General features: G+C 51.2%; 1 protein-coding gene and 1 long non-coding RNA gene across 2 annotated transcripts; both read right to left on the reverse strand.

Annotated features, from left to right (window-relative positions):
• Window positions 1–1,450: 1,450 nt before the first annotated feature.
• On the reverse strand, window positions 1,451–2,383 carry LOC134434092 (olfactory receptor 14I1-like). The gene has a single exon (XM_063182788.1). The coding sequence runs from the start codon at window positions 2,381–2,383 to the stop codon at window positions 1,451–1,453; it is 933 nt and encodes a 310-aa protein (XP_063038858.1).
• An 18,344-nt stretch (window positions 2,384–20,727) lies between these two features.
• LOC134434153 (uncharacterized) lies at window positions 20,728–21,697 on the reverse strand. The gene is made up of 3 exons (XR_010031809.1): window positions 21,646–21,697; window positions 21,268–21,348; window positions 20,728–20,833 (listed from the first exon to the last, which is right to left on the reverse strand). It is a non-coding gene; the product is annotated as an uncharacterized LOC134434153 (long non-coding RNA).
• Window positions 21,698–26,878: the final 5,181 nt, after the last annotated feature.

The raw sequence follows: 26,878 nt of genomic DNA on the forward strand, positions 1-26,878 counted from the left end.
ACAACAACCCTTGCAGTGCTACAGGCTGGGGACAGAGTGGCTGGACAGCAGCCAGGCAGAAAGGGACCTGCAGGGACTGATGAACAACAGGCTGGACATGAGGCAGCAGTGTGCCCAGGTGGGCAAGAAGGCCAATGGCTCCTGGCCTGGATCAGGAATGATGTGGCCAGCAGGAGCAGGGCAGGGATTCTTCCCCTGTGCTGGGCACTGGTTGGGCAGCACCTCAAGGGCTGTGTCCAGTTCTGGGCCCACTGGAGTGGGCAATGGGAAGAAATTTGTAGCAGGAAGAATAAAGAAAACAAGGATGAAGCCAAGGAAATGCTCAGGGCAGTTTGGGGGTGGCTGCCAGGCAGCCCTGGCTCTGAGCAACAGCGTCTGCAGTGGGACAGGAACCTCCTAGCTGATGGGAACAAACGTTCTGGCTGACTGCAGAGGCCAGGACAAAGCTGAGTGGTTTCCCTGGTGTCCCCCAGCCCTTGCTGGCCCCAGGGCCTCATGGCATTTGTGCTCCCTCAGGCTCATGTCCCCACACCAACAGCATGGGGGTGCTCCTGCCTGCTGCATGCAATGCAAACAGGGGCTGCTGAGCCAGTGCTGCCGTGTCTGTGCCTGCAAGGATGGGGCACCTGTGTGAGCTGGAGGAGAGGCCAGGGCTGCAGAGGGGGATTGTTGTTGGCAGCTCCATCAGGATGCTCTGGGACGCTGCCCTGGGCTGTCCAGTGCACTGGGGATGGATCAGCCCCTGCTCTGCTGCTCCTTCCCATCTGCCCCAGGGCCCTTGCAGAGCCCCAGCCATGCTGTTTGTCCCCAGCCTGCCCATGGCCAGCCTGGGACTGCTCACAGGGGTTTTCTGTGCTGAGCATTGGCCTGGCTGTGTCCTTGAGAGAGCCTGGGCAAGGAGCCTGGAGCCCCCAGGGCCTGGCCTGAGGCATCAGCGCTGCCCCAGCAGTGCCCATGGCCTGTCCCTGCTGCAGCCCCGGCACTGCCACCCCCAGGACTGTGCCCGGCCCCGAGAGCACTCAGGCCCTAAAGCAGCACCAGGGCCACCAGGGCAGCGGGGCAGGGCCATGGCAGCAGCATTGGCAACACCAAGTGCTGCTGCTGCTGGGCACAGATGCTGGGCCAGCACTGATCTGCCCCCAGCTCTGCACACAGACATTGCTGCTGCAGCTCCAGAGAAGGCAGCAAGAGGGGCACCTCTGGTGCAAACTCTGCTGGGAGATCCTTCATTTCCTTTAAAGTCACCCAGAGCGCGGCCCATCATTGACACAGTCTGGGGCTACAGGGAATTTGGAGAGAAACACAATGAGAAATGGTATAAGGAATGACATTTCTTTGTGGACAATATGAAAAAAAGTGAAACAAAGAAACACATCGTCCAAAATTAAACAAACAAATAGTATGAAAGATGACTTTTATTGCAAATGATTGACAAGAGTTTTACAGCCGTTTATTGTTTCTGGAACCATCCAGTCATCAGTCTCCACACTGCAGCCTTGAGCTCCTGGTTTCTCAGGCTGTAGATGAGGGGGTTCATGGCTGGAGGCACCACTGAGTACAGAACTGACAGGGCCAGATCCAGGGATGGGGAGGACATGGAGGAGGGCTTCAGGTGAGCAAACACAGCAGTGCTGAGGAACAGAGAGACCACGGCCAGGTGAGGGAGGCAGGTGGAAAAGGCTTTGTGCCGTCCATGCTCAGAGGGGATCCTCAGCACAGCCCTGAAAATCTGCACATAGGAGAAAACAATGAACGCAAAACAGCAAAGTGCTAAACAGGAACTAACTGCAATGTGCACAAGTTCCCTGTAGTTTGAACGTGAGCAGGAGAGCTTGAGGATCTGTGGGATTTCACAGAAGAACTGGCCCAGGGCATTGCCATGGCACAGGGGCAAAGAAAATGTATTGGCTGTGTGCATGAGAGCAGTGAGAAGGGCACTGGCCCAGGCAGCTGCTGCCATGTGGGCACAATCTCTGCTGCCCAGGAGAGTCCCGTAGTGCAGGGGTTTGCAGATGGACACGTAGCGGTCATAGCACATGATGGTCAGAAGGTAAAAATCTGCTGAAATGAAAAACATAAAGAAAAAGACTTGGGCAGCACATCCTTTGTAGGAGATGTCCCTGGTGTCCCAGAGGGAATTGTGCATGGCTTTGGGGACAGTGGTGCAGATGGAGCCCAGGTCGCTGAGGGCCAGGTTGAGCAGGAAGAAGAACATGGGCGTGTGCAGGTGGTGGCTGCAGGCTACGGCGCTGATGATGAGGCCGTTGCCCAGGAGGGCAGCCAGGGAGATGCCCAGCAAGAGGCAGAAGTGCAGGAGCTGCAGCTGCCACGTGTCTGCCAATGCCAGCAGGAGGAAGTGGCTGATGGAGCTGCTGTTGGACATTTGCTGAGGCTGCAAATGGGGAACTGTTCATGGAGAAAGGACAGTGAAAAGTCAGGAGAGGCTGCCTGGAGACACACCTGGGCCATTCCCTGCAGACTGTCCCACTGGGACTCACCCAGCCTTGTTCCTTCTCTGGGAAATCCTTCACCCAGATCCCTGCCTGAGCTCCAGTTGTGCTGGCTGAGTGTGCCAGGAGCAGCCAGGTCTGTGCGAGGGGCCTTTCAAGGAGCCATCCCTGTCCCTCTGCCCTGGGTTTGTGGCCATGTGGCAGAGGGGCAAGGCTGGATATTCAGGATTTGTCCGGGAAATCACTCCTAATGCTGAGAGGCTTGGTAGCATCTGCACTCCCAGTTCTAATGGAAATAGATGGCAGAAGTTGGTTTTAGGAATTGTTTTCCTATATACACATCATTCCTGGGTCTCTGAGGTCAGAAATCCCCAGCATTTCTGCTGCACTCAGAGTTTGCCACTGAGAGATGTGAGATGCAAAGATTCCCTGTGGCTCAGGGAAGGTGAGGGGATGCATGGGCTTGTTCCCAACTGCCCTGGCTTTGCACCTTTGGCTGCAATCAGAGCACAATCACACTCTCAGGTCAGCCTGGGATAAACCAGACCCTGCCCAGAGCAGAGGGATCCCTGAATGTCTCACCATCTCTCAAGGTCTCTGAGCAAGCTCTCAGCACCCCCTTCTGCCAAGGACACTCACAGCTCCCTTGGCAAACCCAACAGCATTTCCTCAGCTCTGGCAGCTCTGCCCTTCCCTGTGTGACATTCAGGGAACTCCCAGAGGCTCTGGCACAGATTTGCACCCAGGAGGGCAGCTCAGAGCTTGGAAGGACACAGCAAGGAGATCCCTGGCTGTGCCCATGATGGGATCTCAGGAAGGGGGCTCAGCTCATTCCCCTTTCCCATGGACTGCTTTGCCCACAGCCCCACAGGTGCCAAGGAAGCTCGGACACCCCATTCCCATGGACAGCCCTGCCTGGCAAGAATGCCAAGGGCAGTGCCTGACTCAGCTGCTGCAAATCCCAGAGCCTCCCTGAGAGCAGCAGATAGCAGTGACAATATCAGGGCAGGGCAGAACCAAGAGAAGATGTTGTGGTGCTGTGCCTGAGAGGGCAGGACAGAGACAGCCGGGCACTCAGGACAGTGTTCCTGTGCCCAGCTGTGTCCAGCACCTCCCCCACACCAACAGTGCCCTCATCCTGCCCCCAGCACTGCTCTCTTCAGCCCCCTCTCCTTCCCTGAGCATCTCCCTGGGCCTGGACATTCCCTCCTGAGAGGAGCCTTGTCCCTGCCAGCACTCACAGAGCCCATCCCAGCCTGTGTGCCCTGGCCGGGGCCCTACAGAAACCTGCCTGTGTGCAGGGCCCTGGCTGGGGCAGGCTCTGTGTGCAGCTGGGCAAGGGCAGCTCAGGAGAGCCCTGCTGGGCCCTGCAGAGGTGATGCTGCTGCTGTCCAGGGCTGAGGAGTGGCTGAGAGCCCTTTGGGAGGCTCCCAGCAGAGAGACTGACCTGCTTAATTTACAGTTCTGCAGTCCCTGTAAATGTTCAAACATTAGTTGTATGATCCTGTGCGTCCCTTTCAACTCAGAATGTCCTGGGATTCTGGGATTACAATTCTTGTTCTTCTTCTCTCATCCCCTTGCTTTTTATAATCAAAAGAGAAAAAAAAAAAAGAAAACAAAAAAACAAAAAAAAACAAACAAAAAAAAACCCTTGCAACAGTGTTAGAACAGTAAAGTAAAAACCAGACACTTATTGGAAGCTTCCAGGTGTCCCAGTGGGGATGGGGCACACCCGGGCCCTGATTTACACAATTTATTAAGGTTGATTAATAAAGAAAATTTAACAGGAACATCCAATAAGAGATTCACTCACCCCAGTTACATAGCCCTGGCTCATTCCATTGGTGTAAGTCCAAGGGCTTCTTTGCCTTCAATTTTTGTTATGACTGCTCACATTCTGGTCAAAAAACACAATGTTCTTGTAGGTCCTGTTCCTGATAATAAGACTTTACAGGATACTATATGTATTGTATACTATATGTATTTCAGGAATGCATTTAGACAATCAGCTTATTTTTCTAAAATCAAAGAAAAAGCTTAGGGAAAATAATAGAGTTAATACAGGATTGTAGCTATAGAAGTATTATGATAGCAATACAGTTCATTAAGAGTTGAATAGACTTAAATAAGGATTACAGATTTATACTATGTAATAGTAATTTATAGAGCTACAAATATATGAAAAATGTATAAAATGAAAAAATCTTTTTGTCATCACCCCAATTTTCCATCCTTCTCCAAGCAGGAAATTCAAAACACTCTCAGGAAAGCTCCTGATCTTTACAGGAATCCCAGGCTTACCTTCCTTGGGAAGTGCCCTCTGGAGCTGTGCCCAGACTGGTCTGGAGCTGGGAACAGCCCTGCCCCACCCAGCCCATCTCAGCAGCAGCCCCTGCCCTGCTCAGGGTGGCTCCTTCCCCCTAGAGCTTCTCTCCAGCGCTGGGAGCAGCTGCCAGGGCTGGCTAAGAGCTGTCCCTGGCAGGCAGCAGAGTCCCTGCCACAGCAGAGCGCCCTGGGGTGCAGGACCCTGCTCTGCAGGACAGCCCTGGGCACCCCTGGCTGCTCTGCACAAGAGACAATCAGAGAAGGTACTCACAGGGTCTGTAGGCATTGGGAGCTTCCAACTTTGGGAGATGGCTCCAGGAGCTGCAGCTGCATTGTCCTGCAGCCAGAGGTTCCTGTGCCAAGGGCTGGCAGTGATTGTGCCCCAGGCACTTCTCAGCCCCTTCCCAGCCCTTGATTGAAGCTCTCTGTGCCTCTGTGCTGTGCCTGAGATGACTGCAGGCAGTGCCCCAGCCCTGCTGGGCTGGCAGAAGACCTGCTCATCAAGAGAAATGTGCTTTTGAAGCTCTTCTTGCTTACCAGGAGCTTCCTCTGTGCCAGCAGCCCAGCCCAGCTCAGCAGCACAGACACAGCACAAGGACTTTAATGAGCCTCTGGGGTTTTGTGCTCAGGCCCTGAACATCAGTCCCTGAGAGGGAGCTGAAGAAACCTCTCCAGAACTCCACGGCAGAATCCAACTCCAAACTTTTTTGGATTTTTAATGGGTCCCACTGAGGGATACCACTGAGAAAGTGTCCCCAGGCCCCAGGCCCCAGGCAGAGCCAAGAACTGGAGGCAGTGATGACAGGTGGGGACAAAGAGAAGCCAAGTGTTGGTGCCCTGGGGCACAGCAGGGTCTGTGCCACCAAGGGCTGTGAGGAGACACCTTGTCCTGAGGCCCTGGGGCCTCCTGGCACAGCCCCAGCCAGGCTGGGTACTGTCAGCCCCTTGTCCTGCCCTCAGCATCCCCCCCTAGCCCACATCCCTGTGGCCTCAAGGATCTGCTGGAAGGAGTCGCTGGGGAGCCTTGGCCAGGAATGGCCCTGGGGGCTCCTTAATGCTCCCTGCAGGGACTGCAGGTTTTTCAAAGGACTTTGGGTTTGGCTTTTGCCTTGGAGTCTCTGAGAGGTTTTTGCAATCCTGGCCTGAAATTATCTGCTGTAATTAGTCCCTGAAGAGGCTTTGTCAGTAACAACACTCAGTGGAGCTAACTAATGCTTCAGGGTACTCCAGTTATTTTAAGCTACTTGCTGTTTCCCATTTAATACAGACTGTGAGAGGTTTGTGCAATCATGCCCCCAATTATCTGCTATAATGGGTCCCTGGAGAGCTTTTTACTGACACTCACTAGGGCTCATTAATGCCTAAAGATACTCAAGGTTTTTTAAGGTACTTAATGGATTTAGGAATAATTTTAGGTACTTTTGTTTCCTTCCCACACTGAGTGGTTTTTGTACCATCCTGGCTGCCAATTCTCTCCTCCAAGGGGTCCATGAGGAGCCTGTGTTGGGTATCTTCCCCCTTTCTATTTTACAACAAAGATGGAACTGAAAGAATTTTGTAAGACTTTCTAAAAGCATCCAAACAAACATGGGACAATTAACAATACAACAACAACAACCACTAAGAGAATGAATAGTCCTGTTTTAGCTCGACATCATCCAACCCTTTAGTCCCTTGGATTGGAAGAGTTTTTTGACCCAGTCTTTGTTTTTGACTTGAAGCTTCTTGAACCCTTCCTTCAGTACCTGAATGCTCTTGTGGATTGACTCGCTGTGGCTGGAGAGGTTCAGGCAACCTATGCCCTCAGAGTCTACACAGCCATGCCCATGTGCCCAGAGTAAAAACTCTATTGCTGTTCTGCAAGGTGGCATGTTTGATGGTCTCTATGTCTGAGAGCAGGCCACTCAATGCGAGGGAGGTAGCATTGGTTTGCTTACTTAGCAGACACCCAATATGGTCTAATTATCCTAAAGCTTTAGCTGCAGCCACCCAAGATAGTCCAAACTGGGGGCGCTACCATCTGATAACTGGATTAAAGCTTTCAAAGCCATCTCTTTGATATTATTGATCCAATAATTCTCTGGGGATACCTGCTGCTTGATCATCTTGTAGGCTGTGTTGTCCTTCTCCAGCTAGATGGTTGATTGTCAATTCTTCCCTTGCCTCATTATTAGCATAGTCTGCTATTAATTGATTTAGTAAACACTTCCATCCCCCTTCCCACAGGGTGTATTCTGTAAGTGACAACAACATGGTCATAATACAGTTTAAATCATAAGGGTTTAGACATGTGCTGTAAACATGGCCCTCATTAGGCCATTAAAACAAGGTAAATGCCTTCTATGGTCTTTAGCTGCCCTACACAGATTTCCCCGTAAACAAATGGCTGATACCTGGGATTCTGGCCCCTTCTTTCATAACATACAGGGGCAACAAGGAGTTTCAAGACTATTTGCCAGTCTCCTTCCTTAACTGTTTCTTTCCGGATCCTTTCCTAGGGATCTTCTGGGGTTGAGGGGCAAAGTGGCTCTGGGGAGTCCACACTGTCTTCTGGGGAGCAAGAAGAACTTGTAACAGAAACATTTGGATTAGAAATAGAGTGACAGTTGGGCTTAGTATCTTTGATCATGGGGTTATATTGTTGCTGGAGGGTGAGGCAAAGGGCACTGCCATTTTGTCAGGTGTTAGAGAGGAAGGGCCTTGATTTAGGATTGCGGACTTCCAGAGGGGAGCACTGGAGGCATGGTCCAGGGTGAAGGTGGAATGATTGACAGTGGGGCATGACCCGCAGTTGTGGGGGTGTAGTCTGGAGGTTTGTTCAGGGTGGAAGAGAAGGTTGTGGTAGCAGGAAGTGGAGGAGCCAAGAGGGAGGGAGGATGGTTGGGCTCCCAAGCCCCATTTGGGCTCCTTTCATCTCGAGTCTCCAGGGCATGATGCTCCAAGACCGCATGGCCATTGCCATCTTGGACCATCATGGAAGGTCTGAGAAAGGCAGGTTTGAGGGGTGGTCCTGAGTTAGGAGTGACCATCGGATTGAATTTTCAACACACTGCTTTCTGGTGAAGGGTCTCAAGGATAGTGTGGAAAATGCAGAGCATGTGGGGTGCAATGGGATCCCTTTTGATTGAAAGGTTGTACCATTTAACTCCCACTGAGTCCCAAAATTCAGTGGTATGGATTTTGTCAGCAGTTGAGTCTGGAAAATTTTTAATGATCCACCTCATGATTGATTTTTTTTCATTCTTTGAAAATATTATGTCATGATCAGTGAGAATTAAAGCATCCATATATGGTCCTTTTTTACTTTGACATCTGGCTGCCCATTTTTCTCTTTCTCTGCCTTATGGGGAAGAGCCACTGGAACACCCCAAATCAATTATGGGATATGGGTGCATATTGTAAATACACAGCGGCAAAATGGGCAATAAATGTCCTGTATTTCCCCAAACCCACCTGCAATCCTATGCAGGTAAAACCGTTGCTGTCCCTGCTGATCCTGGGCAAGGTCCCTTGAAGCAACGATGAATCCGCCGGGCCAGGTACAATCCAAAATCTTGGGGAGCACTGGCCTATTCATCAGCTAACCCCAACTGACATGACTGACACAAGGAGCCCTGAGTGTCATGGTCCCTGTTTGAGTGCCAAATGTCACATGAAGGTGGCTGCAACAAACCTCTCTGGTTCCCTGACTTCAGGATGAGGGTGGCAAAAATGAAAAGGAGCAGCATCAACGGAGTTCTTTAAAAGGAACTTGAATAACAGGGTGATAAACAATAAACATGGAGATATCGAGAACAGTAAGAGGGGGAGGATCCAAAGACCAAAGACAAAGGAGAAGCAACATGCACACTTGGGGGTAGAACATCTAGAACAATAACCATCTAGGGGAAACAATTAACCAATAAGGGACTGTAACTTAGACAAGTTAGCATAACAACACTAAAGGCTTATTGGAGAACTCTCAAGCTCACCCTAAGTTAAACAGATGATTCCCAGGGCTTGAAATTCATGCCCAATTATTTTGGGGTAAAATCTGGCTGATTCTGAGTTGCAACTGGGCTAACTCCCACATTGCTGCTGATGGAGCGAAGGGAGACATAAACATCCGATGATCAGCAAGTCGCAAATTTATTGATCCGTCTTACATGCTTTTATAGTAGTGTTAATTAAGCTCATACATATTGCAAAAGATAAGCTCATCATTGGCTACAGGTTAAATGTCAGCTCCTTTTTTGTAGCTATAGTCTCAGGATGCTTTGTGGTTTTCTGTTGAGACTAGTACCTGTTTTTACATCCTGTTATTATTGTCTTACAGTTACTTGCTCAAGGGCACAGTGTTGTTGTTTTCTTGTAATCAGAAGGCTGAGAACTTACTGCTTACAGCTGCATTTTTACTCCTTAACCAGCTGTATATGATCATGGCCTTTCCCCTCAAGCTATGTCTGCACAAAAACTCTCCACACACTGCTTTGCTCTGGCCCCTTGGGACCGTGTGGCCCAACAGAGCCACAATGATGTCCTTGATTCCATGAGGCTCTGCAGTGCCATGATGGCCCCTTCATTTCACAAGGCTCTCAAATGTCACATTGGTCTCCATAGGAAGGAAACCACGGAGCCTCCATGTTTCAGGAGCTGATGAATGGCAACCACCAGAGGCCAAGGCAAGCCTGACCTGTCTGTCCTGGCAGGTTTGCTTTGAGCAACCCTTGGATATTTGAAATTATGAATGTGGAGTCTAATTTCAGACATTTGTGCCTGGAGAAGAGCGATGCATATTTTTTCATAAAAAGAAAAGCACAGAGCTCTTTCCAGTGTTTGGAAAATAGGTGAATGCTGCCCCTCAGGAGCCAAAGACCAGCCAGACTTGTCTGTCCTGGCAACTTTTGTCTGGCAGCAATCCTTGTATACACAAACATTTGGAGGTGGAATCCTAAATTTGGCCATGGATGCCTGGAAAAGATGGACAGTTCTTTTCCATACAAAGAAAAGCCCAGAGCCTCAGTGTTTCAGGGGCACATGGGAGTGGCCTTCTACATTTCAAGGTCAGCCAGACCTGTCAGGTGACCCCTGGGAGGCCAAGGCAGCCACACCTATTCATGTTCCCTTGGTTCCACAGGGCCCTGCAGTGTCACAATGGTTCTCTTGCTTCGATGATGCCCTCTGGTGTCATAATGCCCCCTTGGTTACACAAGTCCTTGAGGATCTTAATGGTCTCCATAGTTCCACAAGGCCTCATGTGCTATAATGCTCTATTGGTTCCATGAACCCTCTCTGTGTCACCATGGCCCCTTGGTTCCATAGGCTCCAGTGGTACCACAATGATCCCCTTGGTTCCACAAATTCCCACAATGTCACAATGGCCCCTTCCTTCCATGAGGCCCTGCAGGGTCACAGTGGCCCTTTGGTTCCATGGAGCCCCACAGTGTCACAATGGTCTCCATGATTCCATGGGGCCTTGCAATGCCACAATGCTCTCCATGGATACACAGTGCCTCGCAGGATCACAACGGCCCTTTGGCTCCACAAGGCCCTGAAATGCAGCAATGGCCTCTTGGTTCCACAAAGCCCTGCTGCTTCACACTGGCTCCCTGGGACCATGTAGCCCAACAAAGCCCCAGTGATGTCCTTGGTTCCACGAGGCCCCACAATGTCACAGTGGCCCCTTGCATCCATGGTACCCTGCAGCGTCACAATGTTCCCCTTGGTTTCACAACTTCCTACAGTGTAACAGGTTTCACAAAGGCCTGTTATGTTACCATGGCCTATCGTTTCCACAATCCTCAGCAGTGTCACAATGGTCTCCATAGGAAGGAAACAAGTGAGCCCCAGTGGTGGAGGGGCAGATTAGAGGCAGTCACCAGGCACCAAGTCTTGCCAGACTTGACTGTACAGGCAGATTTTGTCTGGGAGTAACCCTTGGATATACAGAATTTTAGATGCAGAATCTCAATTTTGGCCATGGGTGCCTAGACAAGAAAGGCACTTCTTTCCCATAGGAATAAAATCATGGAGCCCCAGTGCTTCACGGTCAGATGGGAAGTGGCCCTTGACATGTCAAATTCAGTGGGACCTGTCAGACAGGCCCCAGGAGGCCAAACCAGGCAGACCTGTTCCATGTTCCATTGATTTCATGAGTGCCCACACTGTCAGAGTATTCTCCTTGATTACATGAGGTCTGGCAATGTCACAACGGCTTCTTGGTTTCATGAGCCCCAACAGAGTCACAAGGGTCCATTGGCCCCATGCAGCCCCACTGTGAAACGATTGCTCCTTGTTTCTATGGGCTCCAACTGTTTGATTACTGACCCTTGCATCCATACTGCCCCTAAGTTGCACAATGGTGTCCCTGATTCCATGAGGTTCCGTAGTGTCCTTGGACCCGCATTGTCACAACCGACCCATGGCTCCATGAGGTTCCGTAGTGTCACCGTGGTCATTGTCAGAGGCTGGATGACATCGATGTCCCTAGACACCTTGGGATGGTCGGAATGCTCGTGTGGGGCCAGGGCCGGGTCAGGACTTGGTTGTGGTGGGACACAGCCCCGCCCCCAGCCCTCGCCTGGCAGAGCTGTCAATCACATAGCAAATGCTGTGCTAACCCCACTCTGATTGGCTGAGCTGTCAATCAATCACACAGTAGCAGCTGGTGTTACCCTGGCTCATATTGGACAAGCAATTGGCAGTCCCACCCCAGGGGTGGGCCCATGAAGGCCAAGGAGTTTAAAAGCCAGAGCATGAGGCCAGCCCATGATCTGGATCCTGTCTTCTCCTGGAGTTTCTCTGTTAGCAATGCTGGAACCCCAGTAGCTGGTACCTATGTGTGTGTCTTTCTAAAGATCTTCTGTCTTTCTGTTGTTCTCTATTTCTTCTCCTTCTAATCCTACTTACCTGGAACATTTTTGGGTAACATAACATCTCAACAGTTAAAGGTTTTTAGGTTAAATGGGCTAAGTTAGTGAAGTTAATGCTATGATAAGAGGTTTATGTTGACGTGGATGTTGTATTAAAACCTTTGCCAAAGTTCCTTGACTGTCCACATTTTGCCAGTAAAATTTTGTGTCATTCTGACCTCTTATCTCAGTTGGTTAGAGCATGGTGCTGGTATCACTGAGTTTGTGGGTTCAGTCCCTGTGTGGGCCATTCACTTATGAGCTGGGCTTGATGATCCTTGTGGGTCCCTTCCTACCAAGACTATTCTTTGCATCTGGCCATGTTGACAACATCTGGTTGGTGTTTCTCCTCTGCACCAAACTCAAGGAAAGGAACCTTTGGTTACCCCCAGCATTTCAGTGTTCTGGGGTGTTCCAGCCCTGCAGGCTCACAATGGCCTCTTGTTTCCATGAGGCCCCACAGTGTCCCACTGGCCCCTTGGTTCCATGAGGATCTGCAGCGCCACACAGGTTTATGACATTTGTCCTTGCTGCCCCTCACATCCCACTGCCCCACAAACAGCCCCGAGCCCCCTGTGAGGGACAGGCCCTGCTGTCCCAGGCTGGGGTCAGGGCTTGGCCTTTCTGCTTCCCCCACCCATCTAAGGCCTTGCTGCTCAGCATTGCAGTTCCCTGCTCAGAGCCTTTGGCTCCCTGCAATCCCAGCCTCAAGGATCTGCTCTCAGCAGTCCCTGGGGAGCCTTTCGTGATGCTTCAAGGGACTTGGAGTTTTGCTTCTGACTCCTTGAGATGCTTCTTCAGTCTTCTCTCAGTGCCTGAGGGTCCTGGACTCAGCCCCAAATCCACTGCGGGGATCATCAAAATACAGAAAGCCCTCGGGGGCTCTTTATCTTCCTTCAGCTCTCTTCATGTGTCCAGATCAAGTGCAGCCCACTGGAGTCAGTTTGGAGTTCATTTAAGAAGGAAGATTTCAAACTGCACCTCCTGACTTGTTTTCTTTAATCAAGTGAGTATTTTTTATTTCCCAGTTCAGAGAAGAGCTGATAGAAACATTCCCCAGGTGATCCTAATGCTGAATGTCTCCTTAGGAGGTCTGGGCACAGAGAACAATGAGCCCCTTGAGGGCTGACCCTGTTTGGACAAGCTGCTCCTCACCCCCAGCCTCACCATGTCTGACATGGCCCACTTGACACTGACATCCCTGTGCCCTGCAGCAGAACCTTTTCCCCTGAGTTCTGCAGCTCCATGTCCCAGCCCATTGCACCATGTCCCCCCTGCTCTCCTCAGGGCTTTGTCTGCACACAGGCCCTGGCTGAAGGAAAGTAAAGAATGGAAAAGCCTGAGCAGGTTTCCTAAAAAACAAACCCCACTGAGGAACCACCTGCTCAGGCCAGGCTGCCTGGAATAGTGTCACCTTTCTCCAAGGGACAGTGTGAGCAGAAATGATCTCTGGAAGCAGAATTCTGAGTCTTGCAGCTGAATTCTCTGTCCCTGTCCTTTCCCTGGATCTCTGTTGCAGATGGAAGCTGCTGGTGCCATCCTCACCTTTAACCTCTCTCTTGAATGCAAACAGATGTTCCCAGGTGTGTTGAGCAGGATTTGCTCAATGTTTCTACAAAACTTTCATATTCCTCATAGAAGGAAGGGGCCATTTTGACACTGAGGGGGTGACGTGGAAGCAAGAGTCAGTTGTGACCCTGGGGTCCCATGGAACCAAGGGGCCATGGTGACACAGCAGGTCCAGGTGGATCCAGTGGTCCATTGTGACACTGTGGATCCAAGGAGACCATGGAGACACCCCCAGAACCTCATGGAACCAAGGAGTCCATGGTGACCCAGCAGGCTTGCATGGAGCCAATGGTCCATGGTGACAATGCCCATCCAAGGAAGCCATTGTGACACTGCGAAAGCTCATGCAGCGAGGGAGGCCATTGTGACACAGAAGAACTTTATGGCACCAAATATCCATGGTGACACAGCAGGGCATCATGGGAACCAAGGAACCTCTGTGGGCAGTAGGGAAGATCATGGACCCAGGGGCCCTTGTGGCACTGCAGAACCAACAGAGCTGCTGGACCTTGTGCCCTGGCCCTGCACAGCTCCTTGGGCGGCATGGCAGGAACAGCACCCTGGGAGCCTCGGGAATGCCCCTCTGGGATCAGTGGCACAAACTCCCAGGGGCTGGAATTCCAGTTCCCAGCCAGGAAATAATATTCCTGCTCTTGAACACAAAGCTCTTATGGACAAGCGAAAAGCCAAATGGGGCAAGATCTTACAGTGACATTTCACTGCCAGTCTTCATAACTTCACCCATGGTTGTTGTAGCTTGTGAATTGGGAATTAAATCAGGGCAGGGTCTTTGGTGGGAGCTGACCTGGGTCAAGGGAGACACAGAGAGAGAAGCAGAGCAGACAGAGAAAGGGAGGGGAGAAAGGAGGGCACAAACACAATCAGCTGAGAAGGTGGCACTCTGAAAACAGACCTGGAACTGACTGAAAAGGAATATGACAGAAAGAAATAATTTTGCACCTTTTATTTACTATTAAAATACATTTCCTTCCCCATCTCACAAACCTCTTGCTGGTGTCATTCAGCAGGGCTGTCAGAAAGCCCTTCATTCTGCATGGATGTTCAAGGCTGCAGCCACAACAAAACCGGGAATGAGGATTTTTCTGCTCCTGGGGAGTTTGACATCCTCAACTGAGGAGTGGAGGATGCACCAGAAGAAAAGGGCAGCTGAGCTTCACCTTTCCACAAGAATCAGCGGAGGGATCTCTCATCCTGTCTGCAGCTGCTCCCACAGGGATGTGAGGGCTGATCCCAGAGCCCCAAGGGTCACAGTCAGGGCTGCCCTCAGGGAATGCTTGCATGATATTGAGGGGCAGCGTGGGATGACCTGGATCTTGGAGCACCCAGCTGCCTCCCATGTTTGGAGGTGCCTGAGGAGGGCTGGGATGATGCCAGGGACATCCTGCAGTGACATCTCCCCTGTCCTGTTCTGGGTGAGCTCAGTCCCAAGCCTGACCCTGATCCTGGTCTCAATCGCACTCCATGTTTAGACATACTCACAATTCTGTATTCAATCTCATCCCAGTGTCACACTCATCTAGCCCCAGACCCAATCCCAACCCCAGCCCAAAGCCAATCCCATGTCTAGCCTTAGCCCCAATCTCAGCTCTAATCCAAATCTCAGCCCCATCTCCAAGCTCAGCCTCAATTCCAGCCCCTTCCTAAATCCTCAGCCCCAAATCAAATCCCGGGTTCAGCCCTTCTGGGGGTTTGGGGGTGTCTCTGTCCCTCTGACCCCGATGATGTTCGGGTGGGGTCACACCAGGGCTGAGAGGGACAGAGACTGCCCCGACCTCCGCAGGTGTGAGAAGGTCGGAGAGCCCCCCCAGCCCCAAGCACCCTCATCCGTGAGCAGCACCCCTGCCATGTCCTTTCTCCGGTGACAGCAAAGACATTCCTTTGTGCCCGGGTCCGTGCCAGCCCCGCACACGGCGCTGCTCTGAGGCAATGGGGACACGGGGAAACGGTGCCCGCCGTGTGTCCCCCGTGTGTTGCCATGTGTCCCCCCATGTCCGGCTGTGTTCTCCCAGCCAGGGAGCTGCTCTGGCCCGGGATGGCCGGGCCCAGCTGCTGGGCCTCGCCGGCAGTGGGCAGGAGCCGGCCCAGGCTGTGGGACACGGCGGGGCTGCCCGGGTGGAAAGCAGCTCTGGCTCCCACCAGGGAGCTGTGGGCAAGAGGCTGCCGGCTGTGCGGGAGGAAAGCCGCTGGGCCCTCCCCTAACACTGCCACGCAGAAAGGAAGGGGAGGAGGGAACTGACAAATGAGCTCAGAATGTGGCAGTGCAGAGATGAAGGGACAAGTGCCCTTGGGGGCCGCGGGTTGGTGCCAGCCCTTGAGCACGGCTCCGAGCGGCTCCTGAGCCGGCATGAGGGCTGCCTGTAAGGATTGCAGGCGGCAGCCGAGAGCAGCAGCGCCGGCATTGCCAGCCGGGCCCCATGGCCATCTGCCCGTGCCTTCGCAGCCCGTGAGGGCCACGGGCTCTGCAGCGCAGCTCCTGCTCCCACAGCCGGCCCGGAGCCTCAGGGCTGCCCCGCAGGTGCCGCAGGAGCAGCAGCAGCCTCAGGGCCTGGCCCGGGGCTCGATCTGCTCAGCCCGGGGGCAGAGCCACAGCAGGGGGGAAGGAGCTGAAGGAGCACCAGGGAGCCCGGGGAGAGACAGGCTGTGAGACAAGGCTCTGCCCCTAATTTTAACAGTTTTTCTTAACCTAATAACTATATACAACTAACTTAATAACGATATACAAGTAAAAAGCCAAATTTCTTATGACAGTTGTCGCAGGCGTTTCTCGCTTTGGACAAGATGTCCCAGGTCGAGCATTGGGCACTGAGTCCTTTCCAGCTGGCCGGGGGCTGTTGATGTCTGGCGGGGCTGGAGAGGCTGCTCGAGCCCTGGGGCCCATGAGACCTGTTGAGGAGCTGTGCCTGGCCAGTGCTCTCCTGAGGCGGCAGGGTCTGGGCGGTGAAGGACAAGGGTGAGCCGCCACAGGTGCTGGCCCCACCACACCAGGACTCAAGCTCTTGTCCCACACTGGGCATGGCCATTCTCCCACGTTACTCCAGCTCCAAGCTCAGTTGCCCCATGTGCCAGTCCTCCTGCTCCATTCTGTCCCTTCCTTCTTGCCCCAGACACAAAATACCCATGCCACATTACCCATCTCTGTACGCAAAGCCCTAGTCATCCCCCAGCTAGCACCCTGCAGATAATCAGCCCCCTGTCGTCACTGACCCCCTTGCCCCGACAGGGCCATGTCTGATGCATCCTGTGTCCTGATCGCCGTACGATGCTCGTCATTATGGCCCCTCGAGATGTGTCCTTCACCATGCAGCAGGGTCACACTGGGCTGAGGAGGAGGGGGCAGCTGGCTGCAATGCAGCGCCCAATCCAGCACCCCCCAATAATCCTCCTAACCCAGGTCTCCCTGGGCACTGAAGGCACAGATTCCCCCTGGACAGTCAGCAATGCCATCAAACCTCAGTTACCATTCTGTGTCCCCACTTTCATCACACCTACCTTGTTGAGGTGTACCAGGAGAGGCTGCAGCTGTGCACTTGTATATGGGGAAGCCTTGATGTTCTGCATCGTGAAACTGCTGCTTTGATGGTCCCCAGAGATCTGCGGCATACGGGGGACACTGGCACAGACCAGCAGCCTCCTGTGGGATGGGACACAGGAGGCTCAGTGCCCAGCCCTATGGCATGCAGGGCATCACCCTGCTGTGACAGGCAGGGCACTGGCAGTGCTGCTTGCAGGGGCATGTCCCTGCCAGCTCCTGTCCACCTGCTGCAGGAGCCTCAAACCCATCCCACCAGGCTGGATCTGCTGGCTCTGTCCCCACGGCCAGGTGTGCTGGCCATGGCCATGGCAGGTCCCTGTGCACAGGACACCAGCTGGCAGGAACTGGGCTGTCCCAGCTGCAGGGATCAGTTTTGGCAACTCCCTTCACAGGAGGCACACAACTCCCCAGCAAGCCTGAGCTCAGACTGAAAACAGACACAGCTCATCAGATGTGCTTTCAGCAACCTTGGGACAGAGAGGTGGGCCAGACAGGGCAGTACAAGGCAAGGAATTCAAAAGCCCCCAGCCCTGGGGCAAGCACTGGCCCTCCACAGCTGCCTTCTGCTCCCCTCCCCTGCCCCATCCCCCCAGGCTCCTCTGCCCCAGCCCAGGTGCAGAGCCCTCCTTGCTGTGTCAGGGCTACCCTGCACCCCAGGCGCGGGGAATGTGTCCTCAGGGCCCTTACCTTTGGCTGGGCAGTGGCTCCTTGCTGGGGGGCATTGAGTGCAAATACGGGAGTTTTTTGGGGTACCAGGGGAGGGCAGGAGTCACAGGTGTGTGGCCGGGGACAACGAACCTGTTCCTGTTGGAGGCAGCACCCCCAAAGCCATGGGATTGTAGCCCATGGCATCTCGCTGCCTGTAGCGCTTGGGATGAGCTCCCACAGGCCCTGGTGATGGGCAGGGCTGCAGAGGGGGCTCCCCACATCAGCCCCTCCCAAGCCGACACTGTCACCCCTGTGCCCAGCACAGCGGGTCACTGCTGGCACCCATCTCCCCCCATGCCAGCCCCGCTGCCCGCGATGCACGGGTGCTACTCACTGGCCAGGAACCTGCACGCTGAGCATGCGGTCACAGGACAGGCACGTGAAAGGGACTGGCAGCTGCCTAAGGAGGGTGAGGGAAGAGGGCTGGCTGAGCTCCTGGGGCCACAGGCCTGCAGCACACAGGCAGCAGCTCCCTGCAGCAGCCAGCTGCTGGGCAGGTCACTGCACAGGGTCATGGTGATTGCAGGGTGAACCGTGGGCTGTTGAGCCTGTTTCTCCCCATCCCCAAGGTGCTGGCTGATGCCAGGTGAAGGGCACAGGCACCCATGCCACCATCTCAAGCAGTCCCTGCAGCGCTTTCAGCCCCTCTCTGGCACCAAAGTCCCCCCGTGTGCACGGCCAGGAGGGCAGGGCACGACCCAGCTCTGGGTCACTGCATCTGACAGCCCTGCCTGGGAGGAGCAGTTGCCATCGCTGTCAGAAACAGTTGTTTGCCAAAGCCATCAGAATCTCCATCGCACTCACTTCTTAATCCCAGCGGCGTTTTCACGCAACAGCCTATCCTCGAGTTCCTCCATGTTCCTGTTCCAGGAGTCCTCCAGGTGTTTACGGAAAGTCTTCAGATCCAGGCGATCCAGCTGTGAACACGTGCACAGCCTCAGCCAGCTGCTCCAGGATGTGACATGGAGCTCTCCAGGGAAAAGCCTGGAGAGGGATCCTCAGAGGGGTGCTGCTGCAGGCTGTCAAGTCCCAAAGGTGCCAGTTCCTCATGGTGGGAACGAGGTACCCCTCACCTTGTCTTCAGTTGCATTGCTGAACTGCTGCTGCATATTGTTCCAGTGCTGCTCCTGGCCTGAAATCTGGCTCTGCAACTCCTGCATCCTCTCATCCAGCTCCTCCATGTTCTCTTCAAACTGGCTGCAATCGACTTTGCTGTCCAAGGCAGCTTTGTCTGCCTTCTGGCAGAGTGGAACAGCAGGAGAGCGGTGGGGAAAGGGATGAGGAATGCCAGGCAGGGCCAGCGTGTGAAGGGCAGAGGGAGGAGTGCTTCCTCCAGGCCATCATGCCCCTTTCAGGCTGCTGTGGCCCCGTTTGCCCCATCACCCTTGTGAGCTTGGTCCCACCATGTGAAGGGTGAGGGACCCCATGAGCTCAGGAAATTCCCTCTCCCAAGGGGACAATTTCTGCCACCCAGACCCCAAGGGACAAGGGGCATTTGTCACCCTGCCTGGGAAGCTCTGGGCTGGCACAGAGGCCCCTTAGACTGTACCATGTCCATTGCAACCATCATGTCCTGCTGATCTGCTTTCTCCTTCTGCAGCTTCTCCAGAGACTGGAACAGCAACTTTCAGCACAGAAAGGAATGCATGACACCACAGCAAGATTGGGGCACACCCCAGGATGTAGGAGCATACCCCTCTCCCCTTGCCCAAAAACCTCGAGGAAGGGCACTTGGGACCTGAACAATGCTGTGAGGAGGGCAGTAGGAGATTTCTTGTGATCCCTGCCTGGATATGACTTTGTCTCCTACCTGGAGTCATCTTGGGGGATGCTCTGACCCAAAAGGTGTTTCACCCACACACCGTGATATCTTTTTGCTTTTGTTGAGAGTCCTTTTGGATTCTCTTTGAGGCAAAGCTGAGTTTCTCATAGTCTCTTTGGATCTCCAAAAACTTGGCTTCCATGTCCTGTCTCAGCTTCTGATCCTGCTCCCGGGATGAAAAAACATAAGGTGCTGACCAAAAGGGGTCTGTCTGCTCCACAGGGGAAGACCCGCATTACTTGTCACAGACATCTTTTCATTAAAATGCTTTTGTTAGGATTTTTCCTGCTGAAGCTGAGAAGTTTCAGCAACAAAGTGGAAACAATGGTTATCTGCTGCTGTGGAATGCAACAGGTGAATCCATGATTGGTCTCCTGTAGATGTTTAGATTTACTGACCACTCACGGCAGAGCTGGGTCTCACTTTCTGTGGAGACACAGATCTTTGTTATTCATTCTTTTCTGTTCTTAGCATAGTTAGCCTTCTGAGAACTTTCTCTTCTATTTCTTTTAGTATAATGTAATATATACAATATAATTTAGTTATAATGTAATATATATATCATAAAATAATAAATCAAGCCTTCTGAACATGAAGTCAACATTCTCGTCTCTTTTCACCCTGAAGACCCTTGTAACCACTGTGACAATTACTCAGCCATTGGCCATGAACCCACCATGTCAAGAGGACGTTTGCATCAAGGCTTTAGTTTCTGTCCATGCTGCTGACTGATCCAGGCCAATTTCGGCAGTTTGGGTCTCCCAAATGATTACAGCAAAGCACAAGACAGCATGAGGATGTGGCATGGACCTCCAACAGGACTGAGCCAGGAGTGGTGGGAGTGCTTCCCCAGGAGCACGTTCCTCATGCTTCCTCACCTGCATGTTCAGCTGGTCGGCTGTCTCAGTCACCAGCTCCTCCAGCATGGCATTCTTCATCTCCTGATGCTCTCCCATCTTCTTCAGCTGTGACTTTGTCTCCTGCCCCAAAGCCCTGGCTAGCGGGATGGGGGCAAGGGCAGGGTTACCCCTGAAGGGCTGCTGGGCATCCCATGCCCACAAACCAGGATGCTCCAGACCCCCTGGGCTCCCTTGCCAGCCCCCCAGGGTATGAAACCCACTCCTGTCCCCTTACTCAATATGCTGAGAGATCTACTTCCTGCTCTCTTCTTTCCACTTGGCAAAATCCTCCCTCAGCTTTTTAAGGTCCTCCCCCAGTTTCTTCATCTGGAAAGGTCAGTGACGGTAGAGTCAGGGCACAGACATCATGTTGTCCCAGCATGGGGGCCCTTTAGCTGCATGGGCAGAGCCAGGGTCCTCCACCCAGTCCTGAGACCCTGGTCCCAAAACCTGCTCTTGGAATCACATTGAAGTTCCCCATGAGAGCAAGATTACATGACCCAACAGCTCACTAAGGCAAGAGACTGTTTAAGCTTCTTTATGTCTTCTTCCATGAGGATGTGGGTTGTCTTTAACTTGTCAACCTCCTCACAGAGATCCTGGGTGACAGCCATGTCCTAGGGGAGAGCAGTGGTAGCAGTGAGCCTCTGGGAGGGTCAATGGGGACCCGCAAGCCCTTGACCCCTGCTGGGGTTTGTGGAGCCCTGGAGACAGGGCAGGGCCAGGCTCAGCCAGGCTGGCAGGGCTCTGCAGGCAGCACGGTCCATGCATCAAGCAGGGCCAAGGGTGCTGAGCCTCCAGCCAACAGAGCAGAGGGTACAGGCTGCTGTCTCAGACCCAAAACTTGCTCCCAGCAGCAGTTCACCTGGTCCTGCGACATCTGGACCTTGTTCCTTTCCCCTGCCATGTGACACTGGCCAGCCTTTAACTTTTAAAGCTCCTCAAGATGCTGGGAAGTCTCCATGGTCTAGGGGAAAGCATTGTCAGAGACAAGTCTCTGGTGAGGTTGTTTAGGAAACATGACCTTAGAACCACAGTGATCTGCACAAACCTGTGCCTCCTGGAACTTCTTCAAGTCCTCTGATATGCGGGAAGTTTCTGCCTTTATCCCACCAATCTCCTCATGAAGAACCTGTGAAACAGGCCCAGAAACAGGGATGTCAGAGGTGATAGCCAGGGCAGCAACACCCCAAAGAGCCTCACCCTGCCATGGGCAGCCCTTGGCACAGCCAGGTGAGCAGGGAGAGTCCCAGTGCCACCTGCCCCAGCTGGGCTCAGTGCCAGAGCACTGAAGCCCGACCAGACAGCAAAGAGCCCCTGCCAGCGGCTCTGCCAGGGCAGTGAGGGCAGAGCCAAGCACTGCTGTCTGAGGGAGCAGGGAGGGGCTGTCTGGTGGGGGAGTGCCTGGGGGACTGGGAAAAGCCTCTACCTTGGACATGTGTTTCTCGTAGTTTTCCATCTCTTTCTTAAATACTTTCACTTCATAATTAACATCAGCAAGTAAAGGAGCCACTCAGCTGCCCTGGCCACGGCTCCTCACTGGTCAGATACTGCACGTTCAGGTTCTCCAGCACGGCCTGCAGCAGTTTTCTCATGGCTGCAAAGTGAATGGCTCCCTTCTCTGGTGTCCCAATGGCGACATCCAGCATCTGGGAGAGGCTGAGTGGGTCCTGGCATGTTGCCATGTCTGCACACACTCTGTCCCTGATTTGTCACAAGCCTTCTGCCCAGTTGGGTCTGTCAGGGATGAGCAAAATGGATGACAAACAGGGTGAACAAAAGGGTTGATAGAAGCAATGAGCAAAGCAATGATAAAAAGGACGAGCAGCCAGCAGGCTCCTTCTCCTTCCGAATCCCTTGCAGGACTGAGGCCCCTCCTCAACACAACTCCTGTTTCCAGGCAACGCACCCCACTCCACTCCTGGGAGCCAGTGGGTCCCATGACTTCATAGATTAATGGAGTCTTGGAATGGCATGGGCTGGAAGGGACCTAAAAGATCATCTCATTTCACCCCCAGTCAAGGACAGGTAAAGGAACATTTTCCAGTAGACTTGGTTGCAGCAAGATCCCATCCCTTGGGTAATACTTTGGGATGGAGAGAGGACACAGAAATTACACGAGCGGTGTAATTGCACCAATCATATGGGTTATAGGCTTTGTTAATTGGTGGCGCATCTTTTCGATATGTGTTTTTGTGTTGGTCAATTTCTGGCCAATCGTTTTTGGACACCTAAAGTAAAATTTGACACAATATGTGGCCTTGGAGAATCCCAATAGATCCAATTCTTGGGGTTCCTCTCGAGCATCTGGCAGAATTTTCGTCCACTCGTCCCAAGTATCAGCCCCATTGGGTCTCTTACCTGTGGTGTGGAGAACCTCTGAGTTATAGACAGGCCAATCGTCTGCTACAAAGGGAATTCCTACTAGACATGTAGAAAGTGGATTATCTATGCTTCCCATAGACAAGCACATGTTGTCTTGTTTTAATGTTTTTGCTAAGGTTACCCAAACATTATGGCTGGGCTGAGGGCTAATCCAGCCAAAGACACGTGGTACGGTGTAGAGCATCCAGGCAGCAGTGAGGACAGCACCGACGGAAATATTTTTCATCTTTGGGCAGAATTAGGGCTTCTGATAGGGAATATAAGCACAATTTGTTATCTTTATGATGAAAGGGATTTCTGCCTTGTTCTTTTCTGCGTTCCCCTCCTCCCCCCTTTTTTCTTTTCATTTCTAAGCTACACTACGGGAGGAGGAGTGGGTAGAAGGTTAAGGGGTTTTAAGGTTAGGAAGAGGGAATAATAATGTTTTTTACAATACAACACAGTGTAATAACACATAATTCAGAGAACACTTTTTTGTTAAGGCTATCTGTGGCCTATTACAGCAGTCTGTTATTTAATTTTCTGTTTTGTCTGCTGCTATGTAATGGGGCGGTCTCTGTCGCAGTCGAGGCGGTCACGACATAAAGCAGAGACCACAAGCAGTCTCAGTTAGTGACACTTGGCAACAGTTTATTAATGAAAATGGCTGATCTTTTATACACTTACCAGTTGTTTACCCTTCCTCTACCTTAGCTATTGGCCACAATAATTCAATACCATGCCATTGGTGAAAAGTTACTCTGAGTCCACCTAACTTTCTAAAAATGCTTTATCCAGCTGCAGAATGTTCTTATCTTCCTTCTCTCGATCTCCTTGGTTACGGCCTTGGAGAAAGCTCCTTATCAGCTTCTTCTTCTTCTTACTTCTCACTCCTTTAGCTAACAGGCCCGCTGCTAGCCCCTTCCACAATTCCCCCTTTTTTGTTTTTGAACTGTAAATACAGCTGCTATGGATTTTTGCAGGGCCCTTTGCAAAAACCCAAGCAGAGAGGGGACACACAAAATCACAATCACAACCATCAACAAAATTCCCATTCTTCCTTCATCCATCTTTAAGTACTGATGTATGGTCTTAGCCAGTGTCATCCGCACGTTCTGCTTCAGCTGCGGAGCCATCGATCCTGTCCTTTCCTGCATGCTCTAGGTAAGGTTTAACACAGCGAGCAGGAACCCATCGAGGACCATTATCTGTCAAAACACAAGCATAACCCCTTCCCCAGGTTACCAGTTCCACTGGACCAGACCATATACCAGTAATCAAATCCTTGACCCATACCTTGACATTTCTATGGAAATTTGGTTGCTTAGAATTCAAAGAAGAAAAATGGCAAAAGATTGGAGATAACTGTGAGTCAGGTAGGGGACGCAAGAAGTTTAACACATAAACAGCTTTATCTAATCTCACTTCAGGTGACTCCTGTTGCATTCCCCCTTTTTGTTTTTGAACCTGACATTTAAGAAGTCCGTGAGCTCTTTCAATAATTGCTTGGCCCGTGGGGACATGTGGAATACCTGTTGAATGCTCAATGCCCCAAGCACGAAAGAATGCTTGCATTTTCCGCGAAGCATATGCTGGGCCATTATCTGTTTTTACATGACATGGAACACCTAGAATAGAAAAGGCATGATAAAAATGACGAATAGCATCTCGAGTTTTCTCTCCTGTGAATGCTGAAGCAACCATTGCGTGAGAAAAAGTATCAACTGAAACATGCACATACTTAAAGTGACCAAATTCTGGCATTTTTGTAACATCAGTTTGCCATTCTTCTAATGCAGAAAGACCTCTAGGGTTGGTACCACAATACTGAGTGACATGAGTCATATGACAGTCGGGACAAGAGGAAACAATAGATTTTGCTTCAGCAGTAGACAATTTGAATTGCTGCTGTAAAGCTTGAGCACTCTGATGAAAATATTGATGGGATAAAATTGCCTGCTGCAACACATTGGGTACAGTTTTGATTGCAGCAGCAGCTACTAAAGAGTCTACATAGGCATTGCCTTCAGCAAAAAATCCCGGTAATGATGTATGGCTGCGAATGTGCATGATAAAGTAAGAATGTTTTCAAGCACCAATAACTGTCCACAACTTCACTAATATAGTAAACAATGGTTTCTCTTGAATATTATACAACACTGCTTGATCTAAATGCTTAACCAAATTTGCAACATAAACTGAATCAGTAACTATGTTTACAGAACCAGGAAACAAAGTAAAAGCCAAAAGAACAGCAGAAAGTTCAACCAGTTGAGGAGATCCCTGCTGAATCACTGTCTGATATTCCCAGTGATCATCCTTTCTCCAAGCCACAGCTGCTTTTCCGGTTTTCCTGGACCCATCTGTAAAAACCGTTATACCTTCCACCGGAACAGGAGAACAAATTTGCTTGCCTTCAAAAGGAATCTCTTTAGTCAGTGTTAGAACAGGATGAGAAGGCAAGTGATACGAGATTTGGCCTGTAAAACAAGATAAGGCAGATTGCAATTCATGATTATTTTGAAAGCACCATTCAAAATACCACTGTTGCACAGGTATCACAATGGTCACAGGGTCCTGTCCCAAAATCTCATGACAACGCCTGCGACCCTTGATGATAATATCTGCAAAGAGCTCATAAAGTCCTGGAGCTGTTTTCCAGGATCTGAAAGATAAAAATATCCATTCCAGAATATGCAATTGATCTTCCCAAGTATCATTCCATTGACACAGTATTCCACATGGTATTTCATGGTCTTTCAAAATAAACAATTGAACACCAACAGAGGGATCTATCCTGTTAACAAATTTGTGTGCTAGGGCTAATTCAACTTCTTCTAGGGTGTTTTTTGCCGCTGAGGTCAATTGCCTCTCATCAGTGGAGGAAGTGATGCCTGACAGCAGATCAAACAATGGTTGCATCTGATGATTAGTTATGCCTAAATATGATCGAATCCAACCTATTAAACCAACCAATTTCTGTACATCAGTAGCAGTTTTAACATCAATGTCTAACTTTACAGGTTGAGGCATAACTTGAGTGTTGGTCACCAACATACCTAGGTATTTCCAAGGCATGTGTTCCTGCACTTTCTCTGGAGCAATAATCAAGCTAAAGTCTTTCAAATTTGTCACAGCACATTGTTTAAGAGCTGACAACTGTTGTTTGTTGTCAGATGCCAACAAGATATCATCCATGTAATGATAGCAGTAGCAATTTTTAAATTGCTCCCTCACTTTTGACAAGGCCTGTGCCACAAACCATTGACAAATAGTTGGTGAATTTTTCATGCCTTGTGGGAGTACCTTCCATTGATATCTTTTATCAGGTTCAGCATGATTTATAGAAGGCACCGTAAATGCGAATTTTTCTTTGTCCTGCTCAGCCAATGGAATAGTGAAGAAACAATCTTTTAGATCAATGACAACTATTTGCCATTCTTGTGGAATCATCGTGGGTGTAGGAAGGCCTGGTTGCAAGGCTCCCATTGTTGCCATTACAGCATTTATCTGCCGTAAATCATGTAAAAGTCTCCATTTTCCCGATTTCTTTTTTATTACAAAAACGGGGGTGTTCCAGGGACTGAATGATTCCTCAATGTGTCCTGCTTGTAATTGTTCTGTAACTAATTCTTGCAGGGCAGTAAGCTTTTCAGTAGTCAGGGGCCAGACAGGCTTATCTGTCAACCATGTCAGGGGTACAACTGGACGTTCATTGCCCTGCAACACAGTGGCCCCCATTAAAAATCCGTAGTAATTTTGACACCCCATTGAGATAAACAATCTCGTCCCCACAAACTTTGAGGAGCATCGGCAACATAGGGTCTGATGTTAGCTTGTTGGCCATCAGGATGTTTCACATTAATTACAATGGCTGACAGGCCACCTGTTGTAGCACCACCCAACCCGAGGAGTCCAAAACTTGCATGAGTGAGAGGCCACGATTGAGGCCAGCAAAGTCGTGAGAGTATTGTGACATCTGCTCCAGTGTCAATCAAACCTGTTACTGATATAGTTCCTGGATGACATCCACTGGCGGTGAGAGTGCATGTCTTTTCTGGACGGCTCTCTGTTACTTTCTCAGTCCAAAACACTTGAGGTACTCCTGTCGATCCAAAGCTTCCTGTGCCACGACTTCGGTCCACTGCATTTGGAACAGAACTCACAAAAGGTACAAGCTGAGCAATGCAAGTTCCTTTCTGAATAGTGACAGGAGGGTCATCAATGGATACCATAGCATGAATCTGCCCTAAATAATCAGCATCAATAAGCCCTAGATGCACATGAATACCTCTAAC

The sequence above is a fragment of the Melospiza melodia genome, unplaced genomic scaffold (genome assembly GCF_035770615.1).
Source record: "Melospiza melodia melodia isolate bMelMel2 unplaced genomic scaffold, bMelMel2.pri scaffold_32, whole genome shotgun sequence".
Taxonomy (NCBI): Eukaryota; Metazoa; Chordata; class Aves; order Passeriformes; family Passerellidae; genus Melospiza; species Melospiza melodia.